This window comes from Hyperoodon ampullatus, assembly GCF_949752795.1.
Source record: "Hyperoodon ampullatus genome assembly, chromosome: 11".
Classification (NCBI taxonomy): domain Eukaryota; kingdom Metazoa; phylum Chordata; class Mammalia; order Artiodactyla; family Ziphiidae; genus Hyperoodon; species Hyperoodon ampullatus.
The window spans coordinates 70,932,451-70,950,087 of NC_136924.1; the positions used below are offsets into that span (position 1 = coordinate 70,932,451).

The following is a 17,637-nucleotide window of genomic DNA, read 5'->3' on the forward strand; positions in this document are numbered from 1 at the left end:
TTATAACCACTGAGCTGCTTTATATGGAGAACAAAAGGAGACTTTGCAATTATATTTATATTTATCAATATAAAGTATTAGTTATTTTGAGATCTTTATATAAACAGGGAAAAATGCTTCTGCATCAGAGGTGAAAAAAAAGGATTGGAATTAATTCAATTCAACCTATGTTACTAATGTCACTTTCTCTATGTCTTAAGTTTGATGATGCAAAATGAATGGATAATTATTGTAAGAATAAGATAATTTTTGAACATGTATAATATGCCACACATTTAATGCCTGGTACTATTATAAGGCTTTACACATATTAACTCACTAAATCCTCCTAACAACTTTATGATTTCATACTATTATTATACCCAAAAAGAATAAACTGAGGCACACACTTGCACCCAAGGTCATGTAGCTGGTATGTGGTGGAGCTAGGATGTAACCCAAGTCAATCCAACTTTCAAGTCTGAGCTTTTGACCACTTTGCTCTATTGCTATTTTTGTATTTTGTCCTCACAATTACCCTAAGAGAATATTTTCATTTATAGAGGTGAGGTTTAGAATAGTTAAATAGCTGATAAACTGCAGAACTGAGATTTAAACCTGGGAAACCTGATTTCCAAGACTGCTCTTAACAGCCAGGCAATATTGTCTCCTGAGCCAAGCTAGGTCTTAAAACCTATATATGGTTTTGGTTCGGCCAAAAACTGGTATTTGTATTTAATTCATGATTCATGTTATTTACTATACTTTTGGCTTGTGATTCAATTCAGTTCAAGTCCATGACCTGAAGTAAATTACTTAATCTTACTGCAATTCTACTTCTTTAGATAAAAAGAATATTATGAAATTTTAATAGCATGTTTGCAATGTTTTGAGCTCAAAGAAGAAAACTGCTGTTTTAGAATTAGAACATGTTAAATTTCAGATACTCTGTATCCTCAGAGTAGACATGCCCAGTAAGCAATTGGATGTATGAGTCTGGAATACAAAAGCAAGATATGGGCTAGAACTATAGATTGGGAATCTGGGAGGAAAGAGTTGGTAGTTTAAAGCCTGAGGATAGTGCAGAGTTGAAGAAAAGAGAGCTTAGGTCAGAATTCTGGAGAAAATGAATTAACATTTAAGGGAAAGGCAGATTTCAAAAGCCCACATAGGAGACTAGTTAAGAGAAGCCAGAGAAGACTTTAAAAAGCTCATGAGGAAAGTCATGAGACCTAGGGACAGGACTGTGGCAGAGAAGAGAGTGGTCTGCAGTGTCAAATGCACCCAAGATGATGAGAGATGAAAAACAAACTTTTACTGACAAAGAGAGCATTGGTAACCTTGTTTGGAGCAGTTTTCTTTTAGCAGTGAGGGTTGAAGTCAGACTGTGTTAAGTTGCATTGTCAGTGTAAATAGAGACAAGTTTTCCTCTTTCAAAATATTTGGCTAAATTAACAATGATGCAGATGAAAAATATTTGATATGATTAAAATGTTCACACTGTTAAGTGAAAAAGCGATTATAAAACAGTGTTATAGTCTGATCCCACTTGTTCCAGTTATCTATTGCTACATAACAAGCCACCCCAAAATGTAGTGGCGTAAAACTGAAACAGAAGGGAAGGGGGCAGGGCACATTAAAAGAATGCCTAACCATTGAGGACAAGACATAAACTGGTTAGAACCAACTAGGTCCAAGATGGCAGAAGATTCAACTTCCAGTAGACCTTCGGTCTCATTATACACTCATTGTAATTGTAATACATTAGCATCTAAATGACACACCCACAGATGCCATGACAGTTTCCAGGCCTACCATAAAAGGCCAAAAAGTGGGCCTTGGCCCAGTTCCTGGAAATCCCTGTCCCTTCCCCAAAATAGTTGGAATAATCCTCCCACTTGTTAGCCTATGAAATTACCCAGTAATAAATTAACCACCCCATATTTTGGGGCTCACTCTCGCCTTTTGAGATGGACAGGATTCTGTCTATGGAATGTGTATCTCTCTAAATAAACCCACTTCTTACCTATCACTTTATCTCTCACTGAATTCTTTCTGTAACGAGACATAAAGACCCTGAGCTTCATTAAGTCCTGAGACCTGGTGTGGGATTTCAATTAAAAAGTGGGTTCAAGTCCCAGTCTGAGTTCTGGCTGGGTTCGAATCCCATCCGAGTTGTGCAGTTTCCGTATGGTGTTTATGCCTACTAATCGATTGTTTCAAAAGTGAACCCCAGTGCACTTTTTAACAAGTGTTCCCTCTTTGCATATGAACTGAACACTGAGCTAATCCTTTGCCCAAAGCTGCTCTTCACTTTTATTGTGTGCCTTATGGTCAATCACTTCAAGTAATTACATGAATAAAACGCATTGGAATTCACTTGCTAGGGGACACATGGCAAGAACCTGAAACACTGGCTCATACTTTGAATAAACCTGTCTCTGGCACTGACAAAAACCATTAAGACCACATTTCATTTTCCGTAAGAGAAAAGTGTTCTTTTGTACAAGAAAATTAGGATATGGGAGAAATGAGAGAGCACTAGGGTGAGACCCAAGTAGTTATTGGAGGAGGAAGAAAGTAACATTTCGATGAGTACCATGTGCAGTGCACATTTGACATCTCGTTTTAATCCTCCCAACAACTCTGCGATAAAGGCGTTCTACAGGTGAGGAATCTGCAGCGCAGGGGTTTCAAGCCTAGGTGGAGCCCAAAGCCACGTTTCTTCAAAACCCCACGTCGTCTCAGCAGGAATTAGGTATGAAGAAGCCTTCCTAGAACGACATTTCCCAGGATTAGAGTGGAATGTAAATGCCTAAGGCAAAACTTCGACTGATTCCTTCAGGGCCAGAATATTCTTTTTGCCTATCCTGCACTTTGAAATAGAGGGCAATACCAACATCTTTTATGCTTTCTTTAAACAGGTGATCCTTTTCTCCTTAATAGGGAAAAATACCAAGTAAAGAACAAATAGCCATTATGGAAAACAATTTCAAAAACTGTAGGGGGTTTACACTACAGTTCAAACAAGGTGAGTACAGTAAGAGAGACACAGGGACCCCCGAGGTGTAGCGAAGAGATTGCACGTCAGAATTCCAGGTCCAGGATGTTTCTAACAGAGAATACCAGGAAGTGACTTCACATTTCTCTAGACTATCAACATACGGCAAGTATCCCAGCAGGATAACCCCGGCGCCTGGACCACGCCCATAAATGCCAGTCAAGCAAAGTGGCGGCCGCACAGCGAGGCGAAACTGTCAGGCCCCGCCCCCGTCCTGCCCCGTCCCGCCCAGCGTCGTCAACCGCTGGCACACCTTTGCGCCTGCGCAGACCGGACAAGCGGCGGCAGGCGAAAGAAATTGCGCATGCGCCGAATGGGAAAGTTGTTCCTTCCCTCCCGCCTCTCGCCTCTTTTTTCTACAGCGGCTTAGCGAGGGCGTGCTTCCGGGTCAAAGGGTTTGCTTCCGGAGAGCGGGGAGGCTGAAACGCGGCGGTTAAACTGGGACTGAGTTTGCAAGGTTCTCGGTGGGAGAAGGCTATAGCCATGGACAGGTGAGTTCTGGTGGTGATGGCCGAGCCCGGACACTTGTCCCTCCAGGGTGTTGGAGGAACGAAACCCGACTCCCAGAGGAAGCCGACGAGGGCCCGGGTGCTGACCCTAGGACTCCTTTAACGGGCTGGGGGACTGCAGCTGATGGAAGAAAGGCCGCTTGGGTCGGGAAGGGATACAGCTAATGATAATCTTCTGGTTCCCACGGCGGCTCTGCCATCTACTCACTTTCGCGCAACATTTTTCGCTCCTGGGGTGGGCGAGGTAGGAGGTGGCCCGGCATTCGAGATGTGACCTGCCCGAGATCACAGAGCCAGTCAGTAATGGAACAGGATCTCAGCCCAGACTTTCTGATTACAGGTTCCAGCACCAGATAGTTATTGAATTCTTTCTATGACCCTGGCACTATGCCAGACACCTGCGTAAAAGATGAGTTATTCAAGGTTCTTGGCCTCTGGGGAATGTGTAGTGGAGGAGGCAGCCGAGCAGTATGGAGTGATAAGTGTTTTGTACTGCTCTGTGGGAAAAGAAATGAGGAGCAATGAAGTCTCCCTGTCATGGGAGGTATCAGGAAGACCTCTCAAAGGAGAATACTTTCTAGTTGGTGTTTGAATAGTAGCAGTAGCCTACACTGAGCAACTTAAACGCTTTAAATATATTATTAGCTAATTTAATCTTTCTAACAATCCTGTGAGGATAGCTACTGTGATCCTCTTTTTACACCTAACATTGGGGCTAAAAAAGGTTAAGGAACTTGGTCAGTTAGGAAGCTAACAAATAGAAGAACCAAGTTGCCAACCTGGATCTGTGTCTCTAGACTCCAGGAGGCTGTTTGATGAGTAAGTATTCACCAGGTAGACCAAGGGGGCAAATGTAGGCCTCTGTAAAAGAAGCAACATGTACAAAGGTGTAAGGATATGAAGGCGTAGCTGAATGGTCACATGCAGTGTATGTTTGTATGGAGTGATGTTTTGGCTGAATATAAGGCTGAACTGGTAAGCTGGGGTCAGGTTGTAAAACCCATGCTAGGAAATTTGGACTTGATTCTGTAGGCCAGAGATAGCTATCTGAAGATTTTCAAGTGGACGAAATGCATATTAGATTCTTGTCTTAAGATACGGGCCTCTCAATTCACACAATTTATTTTCTAGACTTTGGGCAGACAATGACAAGGGCATTGTGACTACAGTAGTGCTGAGACAGGAGACACCCTTAGTGTAGTCTGGGGAGAAAAAACTTGAAGGATCATTTCTCTCCAATTTACTAGATTTCTTTTTTTTTTTTTTTTCGGTACGCGGGCCTCCCACTGCCGTGGCCTCTCCCATTGCGGAGCACAGGCTCCGGACGCGCAGGCTCAGCGGCCACGGCTCACGGGCCCAGCCGCTCCGCGGCATGTGGGGTCCTCCCGGACCGGGGCACGAACCCGCATCCCCTGCATCGGTAGGCAGACTCCCAACCACTGCGCCACCGGGGAAGCCCCTAGATTTCTTTTTTACTTAGCCTCCCAAGTCACCAGCTTAAATAGTAGTATCCATGGTTTGAAGTATTTTGGAAACTACAGAAGGTCCTTTTAAGAGTTCCTGCAGTTTTAGGGGCCTCAATCCAAAGAGGAAAGGTTTACCGCCATGAAGCAGTTATCTAAAACAGTGTTATAATATAGATTTAGATTCCACGTGTTAAAATAATTCCATAGGAGAAAATAACAAGTAAGTATTAGAAAGTCATAGAAGTCTTTGTGCAGGTAAAATTTGAGCAGGACTTTGAGGGATAAGCAGGATTTGGAGCCAGAGGGGCATTGTCAACAAAAATATCAAAGACTTGGCTACTGGGATGATCTGCATCTTGACTGACTTAGGATCCTTTGGTCCAATCATGGTGATAAAGTTTTTTTGCAAATGCTGCATTCTCATTTCATTCACATGAGCTTGATTATGCCATTTTAGGAGTGGCTTTGGAGAGATGTCATCTCCTGTGATCCGGGAGGCAGAGGTGACTCGGACTGCACGAAAACAGAGTGCTCAAAAAAGAGTTTTAAGTATCCTTTGCATTTTAAGCATGATTATAAAAATTGCAGCATGTTCAGAATCAGGATTATAGACTTTTCTTTTTATGAGAGATATTAAACACTAGCTATAATAATAAAATGCTGTGAACATTAGTTTTAGTTTGTGTGTTTTTTTTTAACTTCCCAGATGTGTTATTTTGTAAGTATAATGCTGAAATTCAGTGAGATTCATGTTTCCCTGAAAATAAGGATGTTCCATTTTACTGCTGACCATCATACTGTGGTTAGCTTCTGCTGAGATTAGATTTTTTTTATTATTTGAAATCTGACTAACAACTTTTAGTTCAATGTGTAGTAACCTAAGACTGATAACTGAGAATTTAAAGGGGAGAGGGAATTATTTACTCTTTGCATAGAAAATACGGTAGCCATAAAATACCTTGCCCTTGAAAAATGTATTCACATATTTTGTATAGTGTAAATATAGTTCATTCTAACTTTGATGGTGTCTTTTCTACATAAAAAACTTTTCTTAACTTTTCCTGTAGTTCAGGCATCCCAAGATGAAATTTTTGCTAATACTACACCAAGAAACCAGGTTATCCCCCGAACTCCCAGCTCATTTCGACAACCTTGTAAGATTTTTCTTTTTGCTTTTAAAGCATTTAATAATGATAACAATAATAGCAACTAATACCATAATATATATTATATTTTATAAATTATCTCTAATTAAGAACAAATAATAATGATTGCAGTTACTATTTGTTGAACTCTTACCATGTGTAAGTCACTGTTCTTTACATAAATGCATACTAACTATGACATAGGTATTATCTCTATTTTGCCAAGACTGAATGTGAAACTTAGAGAAGTTGATTAACGCAGATAACATAGCTAGGTAAGTATGTAAGTAATGGAACCAAAATTCGAACCATTATCTGCTTACTCCAGGGCCCATGTCCTCTATACTATAGTATGCTTTATAAAGTTAGAATTTGGCAAATTCATGGACTCATTAGTGTCCCTTTTTTTATGCTCAGTTATGCTATAATGAAAGCATCTCTGTTTGCAGTAAAGTTTTTCTTGGTGGGCTCAGTAGTACCAAAAATTCATATTTAGAAAAATAAGTTGAATCTTCATATGATGGAAATGTTAATATTGAAAGTATTTATTTGGTTAGAATCTAAATAATTGAAAAGTGAAAATTATTCTTTATTGCTTGTTTTCTTCCATGATCAAGGCTGACGCATTTCGAATTCTTTTTACTAACCTCTTCCTAGTAGTTACTCCAACAAACCGAAGCTTACTAAGGCAGCCAGATATTTTCTGCATTCTTGGAACTGGAGGGAGGTCTCCTCGGCTTACACAGTCTTCGGGGTTCTTGGGAAATCTGTCTATGGTATGTAGAAAGATGGGGCTGAAATTTTCTTCCTTTTTATTAACGTAAGATATTTAGCTTAAAAGCTTTTAATGAGAATTGAAGTCTTATTTGTCATAAAATAATTCGGTTATGTTAATTGAAATCAGTTTTTGATTAGAAAGACTTTCAGAAAACTGAGACCCTTAAGCATACTCATGTCATAGGTGGAAGCTGTGGCACCAGCGGCAGTTAGTTGCCGACAAAATGTGTTAATCTGACAGTTTGCTGATCAGAATAAATCAATTCCGATTGGTTGCTATTGGTATAAAAGCTGAGCCCAAGAAGCATAGAAGAGAAGGAAGCCAGGAGTTATCAATGAAGACTGTCATAAGGAAGGAGGACAAAGCATTAAAGGAAAGACGAGAAAATTTTGGGAGAAGTAGATGAGACACTCTTTAGGAATCACTATGGTACAATATTTAAAATAGCAAAAGAAATGTCTTATAAACTGTGATACAGAATGACTTGACCTAGGTGCTTAAAATACCCTATAGAAAAAGAAAGAATTGTATCTAACTGAGAAGAAGGAAATGGAAGACTTTTGTTGGAGTAGTAGAGTATTGTGGCCCATCTAGTTCCAGAAACAAGATAAAAATGCCTTTTTATTTGGCTCTGTGCTTATTAAAAAGAGGTTTTGCATGTTAAACCTCTCCTTGTCTTAGAAGGTTAAATCGATCTTAACAGTATTTATTACAGTCTTATGAATTTTTAGAGTGTTAATATCTAACAGTGATCTAGTCATTGAACAGTTTTACTTTGCTTATGAAACTGGTTTATTTTGGCAATGTTTATTCTTATTCTTCTTAAAAACATGAGTGAATTGACTGCTTCTGGGTTTAAGCAAAAGAAGATGAGTTTTATTATTTACTGCTTCAGAACTGCAAGATTAATAGTAAAATTGTTACTCTTTTAAAGAACAGGATAGAGTAAATATGTATTGATTATTACAAAATGTTTGGAAATTACTTTATAGTCAAAGATACTGTCTTGATTTGTTTTGCCTATTTTATTTTATTTTTTAATATTTATTTATTTTCCTTATTGTTTTGGGTCTTAATTGGGGCACACGGGATTTTCATTGAGGCGTGTGGGATCTTTTCGTTACGGCACGTGGTCTCATTGTTACGGCGCACGGGTTTTCTCTGTCTAGGTGTGGTACATGGGTTTTCTGTCTCTAGTTGTGGTGCGCAGGCTCCAGGGTGTGTGGGCTCTGTAGTTGTGGTGTGCGGGCTCTCTAGTTGAAGCGCGAGAGCTCAATAGTTGTGGTGCATGGGCTTAGTTGCCCTGTGGCATGTGGGTTCTTAGTTCCCTGACCAGGGATCAAACCCATATCCCCTGCATTGGAAGGCGGATTCTTTACCACTGGACCACCAGGGAAGTCCCTGTTTTGCCAATTTTAATATCAGCTGTGAGAAGTGGTCTTAGATAGCCCTGAAGGAAGTACAGTTATTTGCTATGTTGATTTTACCATGTGCCTACCTGCTAAGATTTGGTTATGGACCGAAGCATTTTTCTGAATGCAGGATATCACTACTGTGTAAGATTTTCAGTTTGAACTTTATAATAATGATGATAAGTATCCAGAAGGGAGTAAACTATCAATCAGTCTTCGGTAGCTGCAGCTAAGCTCTCCTCAGCCCATAGTTACTACCTCACTAATATATAGGGCCCCAGCACCCATCTTTAGCATTTTTCCTTGAGGAGACTGATTTAAAGGTACATTTTTATTGTTGCTCATGCCTGGATTTTAAGTAAAGGTAAATTTAAAAAAGATTTTCATTACTATTTTTTAATATGTCCAAAAATACAATAGTAGAGTAAGCCTCCATGTATTTATTGCCCACTTTCAACAGTTATCAGCATATGGCTGATCTTGTTTCATCTACACCCACAAGCATTTCCCCCACATTATAGTTCTCAGATTTCATACCATTTTATCCATAAATACTTCAGTAGGTATCTCTGAGACATAAGGATGCTTTCTTTAACATAAGTACAATATTGTTAACACATCTAGCCCCTCCCTACACACACACAGAGTAATTCCTTTATCATTTCAAATAGCCATTTTATGTGTACCTTTTTCATTACAATACGTATATCATTAAGTGTTCATACTTCTTCAGTTGCGTCAAATTTTTTAAGTTGGTTTGTTCAAATCAGAATCCAAAGAAGCTCAACACATTGCATTTGCTTGGTATGTCTCTTATGTATTTTAGTCTATAAGTTCCTCCATCATTCTTTTTTTCTTTACCATTTATTTGTTGTAGAAACTGGATCATTTGTCCTGTACTATTTCCCAAAATTAAAAAATTGATTTGAACTAGTCCTAGAGCAATAGGACTAAAGCTGATATTAGTTTACTTATTAATATCAGCTTAAATATTACAAAATGGAATCTTTATTGGCTTTTTTTTTAAAGTATGGAGTAATACAAAGAAGAAAACAAAAAAGCTGGGACTGGGACTTTCCTGGTGGTGCAGTGGTTAAGAATCTGCCTGCCAGTACAGGGGACATGGGTTTGATCCCTGGTCCCAGAAGATCCCACATGCTGCGGAGCAACTAAGTCCATGCGCCACAACTACTGAGCTTGCGCTCTAGAGCCTGTGAGCCACAACTACTGAGCCCACGAGCCACAACTACTGAGCCCGCAAGCCACAACTACTGAGCCCGCATGCCACAACTACTGAAGCCCGCACACCTAGAGCCTGTGCTCTGCAACAAGAGAAGCCACCACAATGAGAAGCCCGTGCACCGCAACGAAGAGTAGCCCCCGCTCGCCACAACTAGAGAAAGCCTGTGCTCAGCAAGGAAGACCCAGCGCAGCCATAAATAAATAAATAAATTTTTTTTTTAAAAAGGAAGGAATATACTGCCTTTTTAAAAAAAAAAACCCACCAGGACTTCTTTGGCGGTCCAGTGGTTAAGACTCCAAGCTCCCAACACAGGGGGCGCAGGTTCAATCCCTGGTCAGGGAACTAAGATCCCACATGCCTCATGGCATGGCCAAAAAAAAAAAAAGCCATGATTTCCTTAATAAAATGGCCCCATGGCTCTCTTTTAAAAGTGAAAAACACATACCTATGGTCTTTAAAAGATTTTAATAGTATTAAAGTCTTTATTCACTCAGCAGCAATAACCGCATTACTTTTCTGTACCTTCCTTTTATTTTTTCAGGTAACTAATCTGGATGACAGTAATTGGGCCGCTGCATTCTCATCACAGCGTGCAGGGCTCTTCACAAACACAGAGCCCCACAGTGTAACAGAGGATGTAACTCTCAGTGCTGTTATGTTACGGGAGGACGATCCTGGAGAAGCTGGTAAAATTTCGTTTGTAACACAGTAGCTTGTCGTTTTACTAAGATCAGGGAAATTATCTCCTATTTCTGAACATCATTAAAAAATATTTTTTGGGGCTTCCCTGGTGGCGCAGTGGTTGAGAGTCCGCCTGCCAGTGCAGGGGACACGGGTTCGTGCCCCGGTCCGGGAAGATCCCACATGCCGCGGAGCGGCTAGGCCCGTGAGCCATGGCCACTGAGCCTGCACATCCGGAGCCTGTGCTCCACAATGGGAGAGGCCACAACAGTGAGAGGCCCGCGTACCACAAAAAAAAAAAAAATATATATTTTTTGTTAAGCCAACTAGTTATGGTAACAGCTACGACATTTGATGTAGTAGCTTTAGAAGGTTGAGAACCTCATGTTAGTTCTCAGTTGGAGTGGCATTTTGCCGTTTAATCTTTCAGTATAAGTAGTAGCCTGTTAGGTTATTAGACTAGTCTCTAATATTTTTATTCTTTCCATATTTGTGCTGTTGAAAGAGCTTCTCTTTTTCTTTTGGTTTAATTTTTATCTGACATTGTTGACATGTTTTATTTGGCCTGGATGCTAGTGTTGTTTCTTCAAATAGTACTGTGACTATTCTAACTTTACGTTGGTTATTACCATTCCCTTTTGGAAAAAAAATTTGCTTTTAGTGTCTCTGTACCTGCACATTATGACATAGGTTCTTCATTTTATCATTATAAGCTAACATATATGAGTGCTAGTCAGTATGCTTACCACTGTATGAACACTAACTCCTTTCATGGTCCATTAAATAGATACAGTAACTGTTTCCATTTTCAGGGAGAGGAAACTGCTGCTCAAAAAGATTAAGTAACCTGTTTGAGCTCACCTGGCTAGGAAGTGATGGCACCAGGATTTGAAACTAAGCAGTTTGATTCCAGAGCCCTTCTCTCTCTCTCTTTTTTTCCTAATAGATTTATTTATTTATTTTTGGCTGTGTTGGGTCTTCGTTGCTGTGCTCAGGTTTCTCTGGTCGCGTCGAGCAGGGGCTACTCTTTGTTGCAGTGCATGGGCTTCTCATTGCAGTGGCTTCTCATTGCAGTTGCAGAGCACGGGCTCTAGGCACGCAGGCTTCAGTAGTTGCAGCACGTGGGCTCAGTAGTTGTGGCTTGTGGGCTCTAGAGCTCAGGCTCAGTCGTTGTGGCGCACGGGCTTTGTTGCTCCGCGGCATGTGAGATCTTCCTGGACCAGGGCTCGAACCTGTGTCCCCTGCATTGGCAGGCGTATTCTTAACCACTGCATCACCAGGGAAGTCCCAGAGCCCTTAACACTCTGGTGACCACTCCTTCTTTGTAGTATTTGCCAGTTATAAGTACTCAAATATTGAGTGACTCAAAAGTACTTTGTACTTAATCTATAAAAAATTTCATTTTTAGTATGAACCATGGCTGAGTCCTTAAATATTATACAGTATTGTAGTAGAGTGTATGTATTTTCCCTGAGTATCTATTATAACTTTCTCAGCTACTTTGTTAGGGTGTACTTAAAATATAATTCAGATGTTTCAAAATTTGGCTCATGGTTTTGTAGTAATGGTCAACAGACTACTGAATAATACATTTTGGAATCTTTAAAGACTTGTAGGTAACAAAAGACAAAATAAATTGGACTACATCAAAATACGTGTCAAAAGAACAATCAATAGAGTGAAAAGGCAACCCACAGAGTGGGAGAATATATTTGCAAATCATATATCTCATAAGAGATTAATATTCAGTATGTAGAAAGAACTCCTACAACTCAACAATAACAGAAAACAAACAACTCAATTGAAAAATGGACAGAGGACTTGAATAGACATTTCTCCAAAGAAGATATAAAAGTAGCCAATAAGCACATGAAAATTTGCTCAACATCAGTAATGTTGCATTATTAAGTAATAGTTTGCATTAAGGAAATGCAAATCAAAACCACAAGACACCACCTGAACCCATTAGGATGGCTACTGCCAAAAAACCGCACAAAAACAGAAAACCCCCAAGCAAACAGAAAATAACAAATGTTGACAAGGATGTGGAGAAATTGGAGCTCTGGTACATTGTTGGTGGGAATGTGAAATGGTAAACAGTGGTGGTTCCTCAAAAAATTAAAAATAGAGTTACCATATGATTTAGCAGTTCTTCCTCTGGGTATATACCCAAAAGAAGTGAAAACAGGATTTTAAAGAGATTTGTGTTCCCTCATTTATAGCCCCATTATTCATAATGGCTAAAAGGTAGAAGCAACCCAAATGTCCATTGATGGATGAAGGATAAACAAAATGTGGTATATACTTACAGTGACATATAATTCAGACACATGCTACAACATGAATGTACTTTGAGGACATTATGCTAAATGAAATAAACCAGTGGCATAGGGACAAATACTGTATGATTCCACATATGTGGGACACCTAGAGTAGTCAAACTCATAGACATAGAAAGTAGAATAATGGTTGCCAAGGTCTAGGGAAAGGGGAGAATGGGGAGTTATAGTTTTAGGATTTTTTTTCTTTTTTTTTTTTGAGGTATAATTGACGTAACATTCTGTAAGTTTAAGGTGTACAACATATTGCTTTGATACACTTGCATATTATTAGTGTTAGCTAACACCTCCATCATACTTTCACATCACATAATTATGATTTCTGTGGTGAGGACATTTAAGATCTAGTCTCCTAGCAACTTTCAACTATGTAATACAGATTTATTGATTATAGTAAATGCTGTGCATTAGATTTCCAGAATTTACTCATCTTCTAACTGCAAATTTGTACCCTTTAACCAACACCTCTCAATTCCCCCACCCTCTAGCCCCTGGAAACCACCATTCCACTCTCTGTTTCTATGAGTTTGGCTTTTTTAGATTCCTCATGAATGATATAGTACAGTATTTGTCTCTCTCTGTCAGATTTATCTTACTTAATGTTTTCAGGGTCTATCCAGGGTCTATCCTGTCACAAATAGCAGGATCACTTTCTTTCTCATGGCTGAATAATATTCTGTTGTATATATATACCACTTCTTTATCCATTTATCCGGTGATGGACACTTGGGTTTTTTCCCTGTCTTGGCTATTATGAATAATGCTGCAGTAAGTGTGGAAGTACAGATACCTTTTTGAAAGCCTGTTTTCATTTCCTTTGAATATATACCCAGAAGTGGTATTGATGGATCATATGGTAGTTCTATTTTTAATTTTTTGAGGAACCTCCATACTGTTTTCCATAGTGGCTGAACCAGTTTACATGCTCATCAATAGTGCACAAAGGTTCCCTTTTCTCCACATCTTCACTAACACTTGTTATTCCTTGTGTTATTGATGATAGCCATTCTGACAGATGTGAGGTGATATCTCATTGTAGTTTTGATGTGTATTTCCCTGATGATTAGTGATGTTGAGCATCTTTTCAGGTACCTGTTGGCCATTTGTATGTCTTTGGAGGAATGTCTGTTCAGTTCCTCTGCCCATTTTTAAATCGGATTGTTTGTTTTAGAATGTTATGAATTCTTTATATTTTGGAGATTAACTTCTTATCAGTTATATAGTTTGCGAATATTTTCTCTCATTCCATAGGTTGCCATTTCATTTTGTTGATTGTTTGTTTAGTTGTATAGAGCCTTTTAGTTTGATACAGTCCCACTTGTTGATTTTTTGCTTTTATTGCTTGTGCTTTTGGTATCATATCCAAAAAGTATTGCCAAGACCAGTGTCAAGGAACTTTTTCCCTACATTTTTTTTCTAGGAATTTTACAGTTTCAGGTCTTATTTAAGTTTTTAATTCATTTCAAGTTCATTTTTATGAGTGGTGTAAGATAGGGGTCTGAGTTTGTTTTTCTGCATGCGGTTATCCAGTTTTTCCAGCACCATTTATTAAAGAAACTATCCTTTCCCTGTTCAGTATTCTTGGCTCCCTTGTCAAATATTAATTGACCATATATGTGGGAGTTTATTTCTGGACTCTCCATTCTTTTCCATTGGTTTATGTGTCTATTTTTATGCCAGTACTGTTTTGAATACTATAGCTTTGTAGTGTAGTTTGAAATCAGGAAGTGTGATGCCTCCTGCTTTGTTTTTTCTCAGGATTGCCTTGGCTATCCTGAGTTTAGTTTTGCAAAATGCAGAGTTTTGTGGTCCCATGGTGGTGATGGTAGCACAGCAGTGTGTATATACTTACTGCTACTGAACTGTACACTTAAAAATGGTTAAAATGGTAAATTTTGTTAAATGTATTTTAGCACAATTTTATATTTTTAAAAATACAGCAGTTAAAAAAAAGGATTTGTAGCTATGTTTTTAAGTTTTTAAAACAAACAGAGTTACCTAGAAGTATGTCATTTAACTCTTTCTGTTCCATTTCTTTTTAATGTGTTCTAGCATCCATGAGTATGTTTTCTGATTTCCTGCAGTCTTTTTTGAAGCACTCTTCAACTACAGTTTTTGACCTTGTGGAAGAGTATGAAAACATATGTAGTAGTCAGGTAAGTTAATTTCACTGCATTGCTGGTCAGACTTCAGTACTCTTAAGTTTTTTTTGAACAGCATCAATTTGTGAATTTCTATACTATATTTAAGGAGGATGTCTTGGGTTGTAGTGACAAGTGTGGCGTGGTTAGAAGGTCAGCCAGAGCAGCTCTACTTTTTACACGTTGAGAGTCTGTATAATATTTCTTTTAAGGACAAAGGGATTCTGCATCTTTGAAAAAGGAAAAACCAAAATATACAAAGAACTTAAAACTCAACAGTAAGAAAATGAACAGTCTAACTGAGAAATGGACAAAACATGTAAACAGACACATCACCAGAGAAGATCTACAGATGGCAAATAAGTATGGGAAAAGATGCTTAACATCATATGTCAACACAGCATTATAAATCAACTATACTCCAATATAAAATAAAAATTAAAAAAAAGACACATCATATATCATTAGGGAATAGCAAATTAAAACAACAAGATGCCACTATACACCTGTTAGAATGAACAAAATCCAAAACACTAACAAAACCAAATGCTGGCAAGGGTGTAGAACAAGAATTCTCATTCATTGCTGGTGGGAATGGAAAATGATACAGCCACTTTGGAAGACAGTGTCTCAGTTTCTTACAAAACTAAACATACTCTTACCATATAATCTAACATTCATACTCTTTGGTATTTACCCAAAAGAGTTTAAAATATATGTCCACACAAAAGCCTGCACATAGATGTTTATAGAAGCTTTATTCATAATAGCCTAAATTTAGAAGTAATCAAGATGTCCTTCAGTAAGTGAATGGGTAAATCAACTGTGGTTCATCCAGACAGTGGAGTATTATACAGCCCTTAAAAGTAATGGGCTATCAAGCCATAAAGAGATGAGGATTAACCCGAAATGCATATCACTAAGTGAAAGAAGCCAATATGCAAAGGCTACATATGGTGTGATTGCAACTATGCGATATTCTGGAAAAGGGAAAACTTACAGAGAATAAAAAGATCAGCAGTTGCCAGGGTTCAAAGGGCAGTAAGGATAGAAAGTGGAGTACAGTGGATTTTTATTGGAGTGATATTATTCTGTGTGATATTATTATGAGGGATACATGTCATACATTTGTCAAAACCCATAGAATGTACAACACCAAGAGTGAACCCTTGTGTAAACTATGGACTTTCAGTAGTAATGACATGTCAATGTAGCTTCAGTGACTGTAACAAACGTACCACTCTGGTACTGTATATTGATATACAGTTAGGGGGTTAGGTTGTGTGTATTTGGGGGCAGAAAGTAATGGGAACTCGCTGTACTTCCTACTCAGTTTTGCTGTGAACCTAAAACTGCTCAAAAAATTAAGTCTCTTTTGAAGGAAAGGAAAGGACTTCAAGAAACTATTGCATTCAAGAATAATTGAAATAATAGTAATAGCCAACATTTTTTGAGCATTTAATATTAGTTCAATAATCAATTTCTGAATTGTTCCATTATAAAAGCAGTAGCTTCATTAAATAACAAAAGCAATAATAATCACCTAGTGAATCACTGGAGTTAGGATTCCAGTAGAGAATTTATTAAAGGAATGAGAAATACAGATAATACTTTTATTAAACACTGGCCTTAAGACAGAAGTAACATTACTTTTTGAATACTTTTTAAAGGGTGGGGAAACCTGTTGTTTTGGTAGTGATTCTTCATTTTCTGAATGAGACCAATCCTGTTTCTTAATTGCCCTTGATAAGGAGGTAATATTCATAACCTTTGAGAAAGGTTTCTTTTACCCTGGGTCCTTAAACCTCCTATTAAATAATTTGGTGTGTGTTTCTGTGAAGAACATCCATATCTTTCATTAGACTTCCACAAAAAGTCCTCAAATGGTTAAGAACTACTGTTTTACAGCAAGGAGGGATTTTGGTTAAGGTTTGGTTAGAAACGACAATGTTTTGGTACCAGTCTTAGGAAAATATTTTTCTTGATTTTTTTATATGGTATAAATTTTTCAGATAAAATTTGAAGATACCTTATTTTTAATTTTCATTGCTGCTCTGTTGGTTCATGTTATGATTTTGTTGGGTGTAGGTTAGATTTAGCTTATCTTCTGGGTTGATGTACAAGGAGAAAAACATACTCATGGCTGTTATTGTTGAATCTGAAATCTAGAGTCTGTTAAACTTCTACATATATACTCACATAAACACACCTTACTTCAAATTAAGGCCATTTCTAGTGGGAATGTTATATTACACTCAATTTAAAAAAGACAATAGACAGGAAAAATTTATAATATAAATATGTATATATATAAAACATATATAATTAGTTTTAGCACTATGTACTTGAAGAATACAAAGTTGTGACTCAAAATTATAGAAAACCTTATTACATTTGTATTTTTAATTCAGGTGAATATACTGAGTAAGATAGTGAGCCGAGCAACACCTGGACTTCAAAAGTTTTCAAAAACAGCCAGTATGCTCTGGCTTCTTCAACAGGAGATGGTCACATGGAGGCTGCTGGCTTCTTTGTATAGGTAAAATTGTGTAGGACTTTAAAGAGAAATAAACTGGCAGATTAACTTGGAAGTTAGAGTAAAATGTGTTTGGAAATAGCTTCTGCCATTCTGTGATACTTATCATTTCTAATGCCTTAGTTGTCAGAAGTGAGTTAACGAGGAAAGAGGGGAATATTAATCATAAAGCTGGTAGCTACCAAAAATTGGATATGTGGAAAGATTTAAGGAAAGTGCTAAAAATACGGCAATATTTAGAAGAGGATAGATTAAGAAAAAGAACTGACAGATATACTTTATGTAATATGGAACTTTGAGAGAAGTTAACCAAATTTTTCTTCTCTCAGATGCTCCTTGGTTTTGGC

The 17,637-nt window shown here is 38.1% G+C and overlaps 1 protein-coding gene across 1 annotated transcript in view; it reads left to right on the forward strand.

The window, feature by feature from the left end:
* Positions 1–6,097: 6,097 nt before the first annotated feature.
* The window catches only part of NUP107 (nucleoporin 107), a gene marked incomplete at its 5' end in the record, with an annotated part of 48,664 nt that continues 37,124 nt past the window's right edge, over positions 6,098–17,637 (forward strand). Inside the window, 5 exons of the mRNA XM_079714671.1 lie at positions 6,098–6,169; positions 6,793–6,936; positions 10,135–10,279; positions 14,666–14,769; positions 17,166–17,293. Of these exons, the coding sequence (XP_079570797.1) occupies positions 6,098–6,169; positions 6,793–6,936; positions 10,135–10,279; positions 14,666–14,769; positions 17,166–17,293 (593 nt within the window). The remainder of the gene's footprint in view (positions 6,170–6,792; positions 6,937–10,134; positions 10,280–14,665; positions 14,770–17,165; positions 17,294–17,637) is intronic.